The sequence below is a fragment of the Scyliorhinus torazame genome, chromosome 8 (genome assembly GCF_047496885.1).
Source record: "Scyliorhinus torazame isolate Kashiwa2021f chromosome 8, sScyTor2.1, whole genome shotgun sequence".
NCBI lineage: Eukaryota > Metazoa > Chordata > Chondrichthyes > Carcharhiniformes > Scyliorhinidae > Scyliorhinus > Scyliorhinus torazame.
Window position 1 is genome coordinate 155,989,639 of NC_092714.1, and position 15,813 is coordinate 156,005,451.

Consider the following 15,813-nt stretch of genomic DNA (forward strand, 5'->3'; position numbering starts at 1 on the left):
CACCACAAGGGCCCAATATTAAATTATTTTAGACTGTCTAACATGATGGTAAGAAGTCTTACAACACCAGGTTAAAGTCCAACACGTTTGTTTAAAATCACTAGCTTTCGGAGCACTTCTCCTTCCTCAGGGGAATGACGAGGTAGGTTCCAGAAACAAAAAACATCGACAAAGTCAAAGATGCAAGACGATACTTTGAATGCAAGCATTTGCAGGTAATTAAGTCTTTACAGATGCAGAGAGAGGGGTAACACACCAGGCCGTCTTATCGTATCAAGCAATGGAACCTGTGTGAGAACCTCTCTGGCTACATCGAGGGCATCTTGAAACCCATCATACAAGGAACGCCCAGCTTCTGTCGCGATAAGACGGACTTCTTACAGAAAGTCAGCACCCATGGACCAGTTGAACCAGGAACATTCCTCGTCACAATGGACATCTCGGCACTCTACACCAGCATCCCCCTTGACAACGGCATTGCTGCAACAGCCTCAGTACTCAACAACAACAACTGCCAATCACCAGATGTAATTCTGCAACTCATCCACTTCATTCTGGATCACCTTCGACACCAAGTTCTTCATCCAGCACACAGATCAGCCATGGGGACCAAATTCGCACCTCAATATGCCAACATCTTCATGCACAAGTTTGAACAATACCTCTTCACCGCACAGGACCTTCAACCGACGTTATACGCCAGATACATCGATGACATTATTTTCCTTTTGACCCACGGCGAAGAATCACTGAAACGACTACACGATGACATCAGTAAGTTCCATCCCACCATCAGACTCACCATGGACTACTCTCCAAAATCGGTTGCATTTTTGGACACAGTCGTCTCCATCAAGGACGGTCACCTCAGCACTTTGCTTTACCGCAAGCCCACGGATAACCTCATGATGCTCCACTTCTCCAGCTTCCACCCTAAACACATTAAAGAAGCCATCCCCCTATGGACAAGCCCACCATATATACAGGATCTGCTCAGATGAGGAGGAGCATAACAGACATCTACAGACGTTGAAAGATGCCCTCGTACGAACGGGATATGGCGCTCGACTCATCAATCGACAGTTCCAACGCACAGCAGCAAAAAAACGCACCAACCTCCTCAGTAGACAAACACGGGACACAACCGACAGAATACCCTTCGTCGTCCAGTACTTTCCCGGAGCGGAGAAACTGCGACATCTTCTTACCAGCCTTCAACACGTCATTGATGAAGACGAACATCGTGCCAAGGTCATCCCCACACCCCCACTAGTTGCCTTCAAACAACCGCGCAACCTCAAACAAACCATTGTTTGCAGCAAACTACCCAGTCTTCAGAACAGTGACCACAACACCACACAACCCTGCCATGGCAATCTCTGCAAGACGTGCCAGATCATCGACATGGATACCACCATTACACGTAAGAACACCACCGACCAGGTACGTGGTACATACTTGTGCGACTCGGCCAACGTTGTCTACCTCATACGCTGCAGGAAAGGATGTCCCGAAGCGTGGTACATTGGCAAGACCATGCAGATGCTGCGACAACGGATGAACGGACATCGCGTGACAATCACCAGGCAGGAATGTTCCCTTCCAGTGGGGGAACACTTCAGCAGTCAAGGGCATTCAGCCTCTGATCTTCGGGTAAGCATTCTCCAAGGCGGTCTTCAGGACCCGCGACATCGCAGAATCGCCGAGCAGAAACCTATAGCCAAGTTCCGCACACATGAGTACGGCCTCAACCGGGACCTTGGACTCATGTCGCATTACATTCACTCCCACCATCTGGCCTGGGCTTGTGAAATCCTACCAACTGTCCTGGCTTGAGACAATTCACACCTCTTTAACCTGGGGTTACCTTTCTCTCTGGACCTGTAAAGTCTTAATTACTTGCAAAGACTCGCATTCAAAGTATCGTCTTGCATCTTTGACTTTGTCTATATATATGTTTCTGGAACCTACCTTTTCATTCACCTGAGGAAGGAGCAGCGCTCCGAAACCTAGTGATTTGAAACAAACCTGTTGGACTTTAACCTGGTGTTGTAAAACTTCTTACTGTGATCAGCCCAGTCCAACGCCGGCATCTCCACATCATAACATGATGGTGTGGGGGGGGCCTGTAAGATCTGAGAATGGTTCAAACCCACCCAGGTTTCCAGAGCGAGTTGACTGACTGACATGCAATTATAATGGAATGAAGCTTGTTTATGATCAAACTGACATTTTAAAAATCAATACATGTGTTTAATTACCTTGGCCATGCCCACAGAACTTGCATTCAGCTCTGCTATTCCCTGGTTTGTTTTATCTCCACGTTCCCACATACCATAATCCTGAGGAGAAAGGAGGGGAAAGAAGAATTGTTTAGGCCTTCGGCCCTGCAATGAGACAACTCTTTGATTATTCACTTCATGCACAAGTCATTAATAGGTTGTAGCTCCTGTCAATACTGAGCATCAAATAAAAAGGCCAACAGTGAGATCTGTAAGCTGCTCAGTCATGTACTCAGTGACAGTTTGGAAAGTTGCAATGCAAATTCAAAATGGTCAATGATTTTTCCTACAGCGTGACAAAATATTAAAAAATAAAAACAGAAAATGCTGGAAATATTCAGCAGGTATGTGGAGAGCGAAACATAGTGAATGTTTCGAGTTTTTGTGGGTCTTCTTCATAACTGGGGAGAGGTGTAAATGTGATGGGTTTTATCCTCTTGAAAAAGGAGGGAGGGGCAGGTGGAGCAAAATAGGTCTGGGATAATTTGGACATCAGGAGAGATTAAATGACAAAGAGATCACGGATTACCAGACAAAGGGAGTGGGATTGATAGACTGATAGACTCCCTACAGTGCAGAAGCAGGCCATTCGGCCCATCGAGTCTGTACCGAACCTCTGAAAGAGCCCCACCCTATCCACGTAACCCAGTAACCCCACCTAATCTTTTGGATACTAATAGCAATTTAGCACAGCCAATCCACCTAACCTGCACATCTTTGGACTGTGGGAGGAAACCGGAGCACCCGGAGGAAACCCACACAGACAGGGGGAGAAAAAAAAACTCCACAGTCACCCGAGGCCGGAATTGAACCCGGGTCTCTGGCGCAGGGAGGCAGCAGTGCTAATCAATGCACCACCGCGCCGTCCCTAGTATTAAAGAATAAGCCGAAAAACTTCTGTCTGTTCACGCTGGCGGGATCTTCCAGTCCCACCTGTGGCGCACCCTTGCCGTGGGATTTCCAGTGGAGTGGGGTGGTTTCAATGAGAAATCCCATTGACAACGGCGGGGCAAAAAGATCAAGCCGCTGGCCATCAGTGGGCCACCTCCTGCTGTTGAGAAACACGCCACAGGAAGGCCAGAGAATCTTGCCCTAAACCTTTGGTCGAGAGTATGTGTTAATAGTAGAACAAAGGGCAACACTGTCTGAAAGCACAATAGCAGAATATGTAAACAGCAGAAATAAGGTCAGCGCTTCAGCTGCCTGAAGCCAAAAACGTGAGAAAACAGACCGGCACTGGCAGGGGAAATAATCCAACTGGAGGACAGAGCACGTGATCTGATTTTGTTTAAATCAATATTGAGTCCAGAAAGCTGTAAAGTGCCAAATCAGAAGATGACAAAATTATTACTCGAGGGCCCTGTACCACCAGGGGTGAGGAGGCGCCACATTCAAAGAGAATGACAGCCAGTGATACAGCTCAGACACTGGAACAGAGCTTTGTTGACATGTGCTCCCATTGCGATGGCTGAATCTGCCAACACGGTGGCAGAGTGATTAACACTGCTGCCTCACAGCGCCAGGGACCCAGGTCCAATTCCAACTTTGGGTCACTGTCTGTGTGGAGCTTGCACATTCTCCCTGTGTCTGTGTGGGTTTCCTCCGGGTGCTCCGGTTTCCTCCCACAGTCCAAAGATGTGCAGATTAGGTGGATTGGCCATGCTAAATTGCCCCTAAGTGTCCAAAGATTTGCAGGTTAGGTGGGGTTACAGGGACAGGGCAGGGAAGTGGGCCCAGATAGAGTGCTCTATCAGAGGGTCGGTGCAGACCCGATGGCCGAATGGCTTCCTTCTGCACTGTTCTATGGAAAAGCATCATGTCTATTTTGGCAGGATGGAGTGCAGCAGCAATGCAAACTCAAATAACAGTGACGTTTAAGTCAGAATGCCCCCTTGAGCAGTTTCAAAATTCAAAGAATACCTTGGCATGACGAGACTTGCAACAGGAAATCTGTGTTGATATGTGTCACTCAGTGTGCTTGCAGATAACGATGGACGTAACTTCTGAGTAAAATATTCTTTGAAGATATGCGCTACCGGCAGAGGACTTTAATTATAATAGGAGGGCTTTTAACACAATGGGAGTGCTCCGCTGTTAAGCCAATCATAAATTGCAGTATGAAATTGGCATGGTTGCTCATAAAATCAGACAGCACAAGAAGAAGGCCATTCAGTCCATCCCACCTGTGCCAGCTCTTTGAAAGAACTATCCGATTAGTCCCACTTTCTCCCTATAGCCCTGCAAATTTATTCACTTCAAACCTTTATCCAATTACTTTTTTGACAGTTATTCTGGGCAGCATGGTAGCACAGTGGTTAGCACTGCTGCTTCATTTCCGACCTTGGGTGACTTTTGCACGTTCTTTCCGTGTCTGCGTGGGTTTCCTCCGGGTGGTCCGGTTTCCTCCCACAGTCCAAAGATGTGCAGGTTAGGTGGATTGCCCATTCTAAATTGCCCGTAAGTGTCCAAAGATGTGTGGGTTAGGTGGGGTAATTGGGTTACGGGGCTAGGAGGGGGGAGTGAGTCTAGGTAGGGTGCTATTTCAGAGGATCAGTGCAGACGCGATGGGCCAAATGATCTCCTTCTGCACAGTAGGGATTCTATGATTTTACGAACATTAAGAAAAACATGGCTAGAGTTTGTGGTGATGTGCATTAATGTAAATGCATGTAGGCTAGCTAGACACTAGAGGGAGCACCAAAGACATCACACACACACACTCAACCAATAGATCAGTTCGATAGGACACGACCAATGGACATTCACGATACACACGGAGGTGACACGACCACAGGGAGGCATTACACCAACCCATATATAAAGGACACCACACACATGATCAGCCTCTTTCCAGTGGAGACAGTCAGTGAGTAGAGACACAGGGTTGATTCAATATTACACCCACCACGTGGATTGCAGCAACTGGTTAGTCAGTCTGGGTAGCGAAAGTAGGATTAGCAGTAGTGTCGAACCCGAGTAATAGAAGTGTAAATCGTTTAATAAACGTGTTATCTCCACGTCTGAACCTTCCTTTGTCAAGTGCACCACAAGGAAGCCGCCTATGTTACACCTACAACAAACAAATCAGAGTTTGCTTTGTGTCCAATCAATGTTCATGCCCTCTCATGAAGATGATTAGATAAGAATTTGTGTTAACATGGGAGCTTAACTGGAATAATGGAGTTACCTAACAGCCAGCCAATCATCACATTCTCTATCTGCTACAGACAAACAACAATGAATTATCCATAGAATCGCTACAGTGCGGAAGGAGGACAATTGGCCCGGCAGGTCCGCACCAACCCTCTGAAAGAGCATGCTACCGGGTTTCCTCCGGGTGCTCCGGTATCCTCCCACAGTCCAAAGATGTGCAGGTTAGGTGGATTGGCCATGATAAATTGCCCTTAGTGACCAAAAAAAAAGGTTAGGAGGGGTTATTGGGTTACGGGGATAGGGTGGAGGTGAGGGCTTAAGTGGGTCGGTGCAGACTTGATGGGCCAAATGGCCTCCTTCTGCACTGTATGTTCTATGTTCTATGAAAGAAAGGTGCGATTGAAAGTCCGCCGTCGGGTGAGTTGGTGAGTCTGGTTGGAATAAAGATGCCGGGGGTTGGAGCTCCGGGTGGGGCTTCACCCCTGGCTGGAGAATTTGAGAGGTAGTTCATCAAGCACATGGTGGTGCTGCAAAGGGAGATGGCTGCGATGAAAGCATGGATGGAGGAGGTGATTGCCCCGGTGAAGGCGGCAGTGTCAAAGACATCGGCCGAGGTACGGGAGCAAGGAGAGAAGTTGAAGGGGGTGGAGGAGGCTCTGTCGCAGCACAGTGACCAGTTCACCTCAATGGGTGAGGAGCTGCAGAGGGTGGCAGAGACTAAAAAAGGGCTCAGAGCTAAGGTGCAGGTCAAGGAGGCAAAATCTATGGATCGTGGGCCTGCCTGAGGGGGTGGAAGGCCCCAGGCTTACCGAGTACTTTGCGAAGATGCTGGTGAAGTTGATAAGGGAGGGGGAAGAACCCTCCCGATATGAGCTGGACAGGACTCATCGGTCGCTCAGGCCCATGCCGATGGCAAACGAGCCTCCAAGGGCAGCTATAATTTGCTTCCATAAGATTCATGTTAAGAAAAAGGTCCTGAGTTGGCGAAGCAAAGGCGAGAGGTGAAGTGGGAAGGCATTGGCATTCAAATATATTAAGATGTTAATATATTAACCCAGGTTGATAGGGTTATTAAGAAGGCGTATAGTGTGTTGGCTTTCATTAACAGGGGGATTGAGTTTAAGAGTCGCGAGGTTTTGCTGCAGCTTTATAAAACTCTGGTTAGACCACACTTGGAATATTGTGTCCAGTTCTGGTCGCCTCATTATAGGAAGGATGTGGGTGCTTTGGAGAGGGTACAGAGGAGATTTACCAGGATGCTGCCTGGACTGGTCTTATGAAGAAAGGTTGAGGGAGTTAGGGCTTTTCTCACGAGAGTGAAGAAGGCAGAGATGTGACTTGATAGAGGTGTACAAGGTGATGAGAGGCATGGATAGAGTGGCTAGCCAGAAGCTTTCCCCAGGGTGGAAATAGCTGTCATGAGGGGACATGATTTTAAGGTGATTGGAGGAAGGTATAGGGGAGATGTCAGAGGCCGGTTCTTTACACAGAGAGTGGTGGGTGTGTGGAATGCACTGCCAGCGGAGGTGGTGGAGTCAGAGTCATTAGGGACATTTAAGCAACTCTTGGACAGACACATGGACAGCAGTAAATTGAAGGAGTGTAAGTTAGGTTGATCTTAGATTAGGATAAATGGTCAGCACAACATCGTGGGCTGAAGGGTACACTGTGCTGTACTGTTCTATGTTCCATGTGACAGTGGATCTGGCGAGGAGGTGGGCAGCCCTCCGACGGTGAAGTAACATTGTGAAGTTTGGCGTGGTCGAAGGTGAGGGTGACGCACAACTCCAGGGATTTCTACTTCGAGACGGTGAAGGCCGAAGGATTGGGACTGAAATGAGAGATGGGATTGGAATTGGGACTTGGAGTGAGGGAATGGGGGTTGTGCTTTGTCTTTATCTCCCTTTTTTGTTGTTTCTCATTTTGTATTTGATGGTGGGAATGTACGGGTTTTGGGTTGGTTGAACGGGGAGGGTAGTTTACCTTTGTTTAGAGTTGGGTACAAGTATATTGGGCTTTGGGGTTATGTGGTTTTGTTTGTTTTTCTGGGTCTGGGTTATGGAGCAGGGGATTGGGAGGAGGGGGGCCAGGGCAAGGGCCCCACACTAGCAAGTCGGGATTGGCGAGTGAACGGGAGTGTCATGTGGGGAGGGGCCGTGGTCACTGGAACCTGGTCAAACAGGTTTTGATGGACCCGGAAGGAGGGTGGGATCGGAACTGGGAGATGTTTTTGCAAGAGGAAGTGGGGAGGTGGATGTGGGGGGATTCTGGGAGGGAGGGAGGAGGGTTTGATGGCAACAAAAGGATGAGTCGGGTCAGGCCCGAGGGGCAGAGTCCGGGGTTATGATGATGGCAGATAGGATGGGCCGGGGCTGGGGGTGGGGGGGGGGATTGGGGCGGGGATTGGAATATGGTGCAGGAACCAAGGATGGACAGGTCTGAGCCGTGCTCGCTGGCCCAGTAAAGGGCCAGGGGGAAGCGCTGGCTGGACCCATGAGGGAGATGGGTGGAGTGGAACCGTGGAGGTACTTACACCCAAGGGAACGGGAGTACTCGTTTTCTCCCTAGTACACAACGTGTATTCGAGAATAGACTTTTTCATGGTGGAGAAGGCGCTATCGGCTGGGATTAGGAGCTCGGAGTGCTCCACAAACGTGATTCCTGATCATGCTCCACATTGGTTGGATACGGGTAGCCCAGAGGTCAGGATGGAGAATGGACGTGGGGTTACTGGCGGATCGGAGCTTCTGTGACAAGATTGGGAAGGTGATCGAGGAATGTGTGGGGTTTAATTGCATGGGGCGGTCTCGCAGTCGGTGATCTGCAAGGCTCTGAAGGCGGTAGTGAGATGGAGGTGATCTCCTTCAAGGCTAAGGTGTGATAGGGAGGAGAGGGAGGAATGCCAAAAACTGATGGATGAGATTTTGGAGGTGGATGGGATGTTGCGGGGGAACCAGACCCAGGTTTCCTGGCAAGGAGGAAGAAGTTGCAGGCGAGGTTCGACCAGTTGTCCACAGGGAAAGCGGTGGCGTCAGCTGAGAAGGGTGAGAGGGGCTGTATACGAGTATGATGAGAAGGCAAGGTGTATGTTGGCCAGCCAGCTCCGGATGGAGGCAGCGGCGAGGGAGATAGTTCGGGTACGGGGTTGGACAGGGAAGCTGCGGTGGCTCTGGGGCAGATTACTAAAATATTTGAGGAATTTTATAGGGACCTGTATATGTCGGAGCCACCAGAGGAGGAGTGGGGGATGAGGGAATTCCTGGGCGAGCTGGGGTATCTGAGGCTGGGAGGGGAGGATAGAGCAGGATCGGAGGAGCTGGTGGAGGAGCAGGAGGTGAAGGAGATGATTGGGATGATGCAGGCAGGGAAAGCGGCGAGGCCCGATGGGTTCCTGGTTGGATTTTCTAAGAAATGTAATGTAAAGACAAGCTGATGCCGCTGATGGTGGGAATGTTTGAAGATGCAATAGGGATTGGCTGGTGACTGGTAAATAGTTTTTCTTTCATTTTCCCTCAGGTGTTATCGTGCGGGGTGCAGGGGTTGCTGAGTGGGTGCTTGCTGAGAAGGGGAGTGAACCTCTTTCTTTCTTTTTCTTTTTTTATCTAGAGGGGATGGCAGGGAAGGTAGTGTAATGTTCCTCCTACAGAATGTTTGAGGTCAGGGACTCTGTCAGTGCCCTTGCTGATTTCATCTGTCGGAAGTGCACCCATCTCCAGCTCCTCAGAAACCGCGTTAGGGAACTGGAGCTGGAGCTGGATGAACTTCGGATCATTTGGGAGGCAGAGGTGGTCATAGATAGAAGCGTCAGGGATGTAGTTACTCCAAAGAATAAAGATTGATGGGTGACGGTGAGAGGGGCTGGGAGGAAGCAGTCAGTACAGGGATCCCCTGTGATCGTTCCCCTTAGTAACAAGTATACCGCTTTGGATACTGTTGGGGGGGGACTTACCAGGGGTAAGCCATGGTCTCTGGCACAGAATCTGTCCCTGTTGCTCAGAAGGGAAGGGGGGAGAGGAGTAGAGCATTAGTCATTGGAGACTCCATAGTTAGGGGGATAGATAGGAGATTCTGTGGGAACGAGAGAGACTCGCGGTTGGTGTGTTGCCTCCCAGGTGCCAAGGTGCATGATGTCTCGGATCGTGTTTTCGGGGTCCTTAAGGGGAGGGGGAGCAGCCCCAAGTTGTGGTCCACATAGGTACCAACAACATAGGTAGGAAAAGGGATAGGGATGTAAGGCAGGAATTCAGGGAGCTAGGGTGGAAACTTAGATCTAGGACAAACAGTTATTATCTTTGGGTTGTTACCCGTGCCAAGTGATAGCGAGACGAGGAATAGGGAGAGAGAGGAGTTGAACACATGACTACAGGGATGGTGCAGGAGGGAAGGTTTCAGATTTCTGGATAATTGAGGCTCGTTCTGGGGTCGGTGGGACCTCTATAAATGGGATGGTCTACACCTGGACCAGAGGGGTACCAATATCCTGGGGGGGAAATTTGCTAATGCTCTTCGGGAGGGTTTAAACTAGTTCAGCAGGGGCTTGGGAACCTGAATTGTAGCTCCAGTATACAGGAGGTTGAGAGTAGTGAGGTCATGAGTAAGGTTTCAAAGCTGCAGGAGTGTACCGGCAGGCAGGAAGGTGGTTTAAAGTGTGTCTTCTTCAATGCCAGGAGCATCCGGAATAAGGTGGGTGAACTTGCGGCATGGGTTGGCGACATGGATAGAGCAGGGACAGGAATGGTTGTTGCAGGTGCCGGGGTTTAGATATTTCAGTAAGCTCAGGGAAGGTGGTAAAAGAGGGGGAGGGGTGGCATTGTTAGTCAAGGACAGTATTACGGTGGCAGAAAGGACGTTTGATGAGGACTCGTCTACTGAGGTGGAATGGGCTGAGGTTAGAAACAGGAAAGGAGAGGTCACCCTCTTAGGGGTTTTCTATAGGCCTCCAAAAAGTTCCAGAGATGTAGAGGAAAGGATTGCAGAGATGATTCTGGATAGGAGCGAAAGCAACAGGGTAGTTGTTATGGGGGACTTTAACTTCCCAAATATTGACTGGAAACACTATAGTTCGAGTACTTTAGATGGGTCAGTTTTTGTCCAATGTGTGCAGGAGAGTTTCCTGACACAGTATGTAGATAGGCCAACGAGAGGCGAGGCCATATTGGATTTGGTACTGGGTAATGAACCAGGACAGGTGTTAGATTTGGAGGAAGGTGAGCATTTTGGTGATAGTGACCACAATTCGATTACGTTTACTTTAGTAATGGAAATGGATAGGTATATACCGCAGGGCAAGAGTTATATCTGGTGGAAAGGCAATTATGATGCGATGAGGCAAGACTTAGGATGCATCGGATGGAGAGGAAAACTGCAGGGGATGGGCACAATGGAAATGTGGAGCTTGTTCAAGGAACAGCTACTGCGTGTCCTTGATAAGTATGTACCTGTCAGGCAGGGAGGAAGTGGTCGAGCAAGGGAACCGTGGTTTACTAAAGCAGTCGAAACACTTGTCAAGAGGAAGAAGGAGGCTTATGTAAAGATAAGACATAAAGGTTCAGTTCGGGCGCTCAAGAGTTACAAGTTAGCTAGGAAGGACCTAAAGAGAGAGCTAAGAAGAGCCAGGAGGGGTCATGAGAAGTCTTTGGCAGATAGGATCAAGGATAACCCTAAAGCTTTCTATAGATATGTCAGGAATAAAAGAATGACTAGGGTAAGAGTAGGGCCAGTCAAGGACAGTAGTGGGAAGTTGTGCTTGGAGTCCGAGGAGATAGGAGAGGTGCTAAATGAATATTTTTCGTCAGTATTCACACAAGAAAAAGACAATGTTGTCGAGGAGAATACTGAGATTCAGGCTGCTAAACTCGAAGGGCTTGAGGTTCAGAAGGAGGAGGTGTTAGCAGTTCTGGAAAGTGTGAAAATAGATAAGTCCCCTGGGCCGGATGGGATTTACCCAAGGATCCTCTGGGAAGCTAGGGAGGAGATTGCTCAACCTTTGGCTTTGATCCCTAAGTCATCTTTATCTACAGGAATAGTGCCAGAAGACTGGAGGACAGCAAATGTTGTACCCTTGTTCAAGAAGGGGAGTAGAGACAACCCCGGTAACTATAGACCAGTGAGCCTTACTTCTGTTGTGGGCAAAATCTTGGAAAGGTTTATAAGAGATAGGATATATAATCATCTGGAAAGGAATAATTTGATTAGAGATAGTCAACACGGTTTTGTGAAGGGTAGGTTGTGCCTCACAAACCTTATTGAGTTCTTTGAGAAGGTGACCAAACAGGTGGATGAGGGTAAAGCAGTTGATGTGGTGTATATGGATTTCAGTAAAGCGTTTGATAAGGTTGCCCACGGTAGGCTACTTCAGGGTGATTTAGCAGTTTGGATCAGAAATTGGCTAGCTGGAAGAAGACAAAGGGTGGTGGTTGATGGGAAATGTTCAGACTGGAGTCCAGTTACTAGTGGTGTACCACAAGGATCTGTTTTGGGGCCACTGCTGTTTGTCATTTTTATAAATTATCTGAGGGAGGGCATAGAAGGATGGGTGAGTAAATTTGCATATGACACTAAAGTCGGTGGAGTTGTGGACAGTGCGGAAGGATGTTACAAGTTACAGAGGGACATAGATAAGCTGCAGCGCTGGGCTGAGAGGTGGCAAATGGAGTTTAATGCAGAAAAGTGTGAGGTGATTCATTTTGGAAGGAATAACAGGAAGACAGAGTACTGGGCTAATGGTAAGATTCTTGGCAGTGTGGATGAGCAGAGAGATCTCAGTGTCCATGTACATAGATCCCTGAAAGTTGCCACCCAGGTTGAGAGGGTTGTTAAGAAGGCGTACGGTGTGTTAGTTTTTATTGGTAGAGGGATTGAGTTTCGAAGCCATGATGTCATATTGCAGCTGTACAAAACACTGGTGCGGCCGCATTTGGAGTATTGCGTGCAATTCTGGTCGCCGCATTATAGGAAGGATGTGGAAGCATTGGAAAGGGTGCAGAGGAGATTTACCAGCATGTTACCTGGTATGGAGGGAAGATCTTATGAGGAAAGGCTGAGGGACTTGAGGCTGTTTTTGTTAGAGAGAAGAAGGTTAAGAAGTGACTTAATTGAGGTATACAAGATGATCAAAGGATTGGATAGGGTGGACAGTGAGAGCCTTCTTCCTCGGATGGTGATGTCTAGCACGAGGGGACATACCTTTAAATTGAGGGGAGATAGATACAAGATATATGTCAGAGGTAGGTTCTTTACTCAGGGAGTAGTAAGGGCGTGGAATGCCCTGCGTGCAACAGTAGTTGACTCGCCAACACTAAGGGCATTCAAATGGTCATTGGATAGACATATGGACGATAAGGGAATAGTGTAGATAGGCTTTCGAGTGGTTTCACAGGTTGGTGCAACATTGAGGGCCGAAGGGCCTGTATTGCGCTGTAATGTTCTATGTTCTAGGTAGGGGTGTCTTGCTGCAAACGATGGGGCAAGCTTCCATCTCTTTGCTATTGAAGAAAGATAAGGAACCGGTGGAGCATGGGTCGTATCGACCCATATCTCTGCTGAATGTAGATGCCAAGATATTGGCAAAGGTGTTGGCGTCGAGGTTGGAAGGGTATCTCCCGAAGGTGTTTGGGGAGGACCAGAGAGGGTTCGTGAAGGGAAGGCAGCTGTTCTTGAACGTGAGGAGGTTGGTGAATGTGGTTCTTTCTCCGAAGGAGGGAAGGGAGACGAAGGTGGTGGTGACGCTGGACGCGGAGAAGGCATTTGATTGGGTAGAGTGGGGTTACTTGATGGTGGCATTGGAGAGATTTGGAATTGGGCTGAAGTTTGTGGCGTGGATGCGGCTGCTGCATAAGGAACCGGTGGCGAGTGTTCCCACTAACAGCACACATTCAGGGTATTTCGCACTGCACTGATGCCCTTCCTGTTTGCATTGACTATAGGGCCCTTGGCCATTTTGCTGCCACAACGGCGCCGCTCCCGATGGCCCCAGTAAAGTTCTCGGTGAGCCAGGTGGTGGTGGCCACATTGAAGATTTGGAGCGGTTTAGACAGCACTTTAAGCTGGGGGAATGGGTCAGGGCAGATGCCAATTAGGGGGAATCATAGGTTCGAGCCGGGGAGGACTAATGCGAGATTTCGGGGATGGGATAAGAGAGGGATTAGGGAAATTAAGGATTTGTTCCTTGGGGGGCGATTTGTGAGTCTAGAGGAGCTGGGAGCGAAGTGTGAGGTAGTGCAGGGGGCAGGGTTTAGGTACATGCAGGTTTGGGACTTTGCAAGGAAGGTTTTCCTGACCTTATTGCCGGAGACGGTGCTGCCAGCGAGGGAGGGGTCGGACTGGGTGGCTGTCTTGGCGATATGCAGGAGGATTCTGGAAGAGGATGGGGTGTCCATGGAGGGGATTAAGGCGCAGTGAGAAGAGCTGGGGGTGGCATTGGAAGTGGGACTGTGGTGTGAGATGCTGCGGAGGGTGAATGCCTTAACTTTGTGTGCGAGGCTGAGCTGATACAGCCGAAGGTATGTACAGGGTGCACCTCACAAAATCAAGGATGAGCCGGCTATTTGAGGGGGCAGAGGATGCCTGTGAGCGATGTGGGAGGGGTCCCGCAAATCACATTCATATGTTTTGGTCCTGCCCGAAGCTAGTAAAGTTTTGGAGGAGGGTGTTCAGTACAATCTCAGGGGTCTTGCATGTGGTTGTGGGGGCCGGCCCTCTAGAGGCCATTTCCGGGGTGTCGGACCAGCCGGAGCTGCAGGTGGGTGCCTTAGCCTTCACCTCGCTGATCGCTCGTAGGTGGGTCCTGCTGGAGTGGGGGTCAGCTTCTCCACCCTGTGCCTCGGCATGGTAGGGGGACCTGTTGGAGTTTTTGACCCTGGAGAAGGTGACGTTCGAGCGAAGGGAAGGTGAAGGAGGCTTCTACAATTATTGGGGTTTGCAAGCACTTTTGTGAGTTGGTTACTGTTGACTGTTGGGGGAGGTGGTAGTTGAGTGCTTTTTTGTTTGTTTGGAGGTTGTTTGGGGTTTTTGTATTATGAAAATGCTGAAAATCTGTCGAATAAAAATACTTTAAAATACCTTGCTACAAAATACTCTCTGGGAGATAATTCACTTTAAGAGAAAGACACAAAAGAGGGTTCTATGGAGAGATGGATTACCCAGCCCCTTGACTGAAGTCTTGTCAGTGCCACATTGGCCCAAAACCTGGCTGCCCCACAGCAATTATACTTTAGAGTGGAAATGCACCCCCATCAGGGACATAATCTCACCCTAGAAATCTATCAATATTTATATAACACCTTCAACATGATGTAATGACCCATGGGACATCACAGAAGCATTCTGAAAACCAGGTCCGACACCAAGATGCATAAGGAGATAGGAGGGCAGTGTTGTGTTATGTACTCTGGGATAACACAGGCTGCAACTCGATGCAACTTTGACCAAAAGATACTCCAGACTTTGAAGTAAGTTCAATGTGATTTATCTTAAAGAAGAAAACATGATAGCGAGGCGGAGTGGTTTAGCGAGTGAATTCCAGAGCTTGGGGCCCAGGCAGCTGAAGGAATGGACACCAATAGTGGAGCGATTAAAATCGGAAATGCACAAGAGGCCAGGTTTAGAGGAGTGTGGATATCTTGGAGGGGCTGGCGGAGATGAACAGAGATAGGGAGGGGTGAGACCATGGAGAGATTTGAAAACAAAAATAGGAATTATAAAATCAAGGTGTTACTCGACAAGGAGCCATCCAAATTTGTATGTTGATATGTTAGTGAGTGAGGATAGGGATGACAGGGAAACAGGACTTTCCCCGAGTTAAGAAATGGGCAACACTGCTTTGGATGACTTGAAGTCTTTTTTTTATTCATTCATGGGATGTGGGTGTTGATGGTTAGGCCAGCATTTGCTGTCCATCCTTAATTGCCCTTAGAAGGTGGTGGTGAGCTGCCTTCTTGAACCGCTGCAGTACTTGAGATGTAGGTACACCCACAGTGCTGTTAGGGAGCGAGTTCCAGGATTTTGACCTGGTAACAGTGAAGGGACAGCGATATATTTCCAAATCAGGATGGTGAGTTACTTGGAGTGGAAGTTCCAGGTGCTGGGGTTCCCAAGTATCTGGTGCCTTGTCCTCCTAGATTGTAGTGGTTGTGGGTTTGAAAGGTGCTGTCTAAGGAGCCTTGGTGAGTTCCTGCAGTGCATCTTGTAGATGATACACATGGCTGCTACTGTGCGTCGGTGGTGGAGGAAGTGAATGTTTGTGGAAGGGGCAGCAATCAAGTCCTGCTTTGTCCTGGATGGTGTCGAGCTTCTGAGTGTTTAGAGCTGCACTCATCCAGGCAAGTGGAGAGTATTCCATCACATTCCTTACTTGTCTCTTGTGGATAGGTTTTTGGGA

The 15,813-nt window shown here is 48.8% G+C and overlaps 1 protein-coding gene across 5 annotated transcripts in view; it reads right to left on the reverse strand.

Annotated features, from left to right (window-relative positions):
- The window catches only part of LOC140428213 (phosphorylase b kinase regulatory subunit alpha, liver isoform-like), a 265,545-nt gene that overhangs the window by 197,090 nt on the left and 52,642 nt on the right, over nt 1-15,813 (reverse strand). For all 5 annotated transcript variants that reach the window (XM_072514418.1, XM_072514420.1, XM_072514421.1 and 2 more), the window contains one exon: nt 2,262-2,342. In XM_072514418.1, coding sequence (XP_072370519.1) covers nt 2,262-2,342 — 81 coding nt within the window. The remainder of the gene's footprint in view (nt 1-2,261; nt 2,343-15,813) is intronic.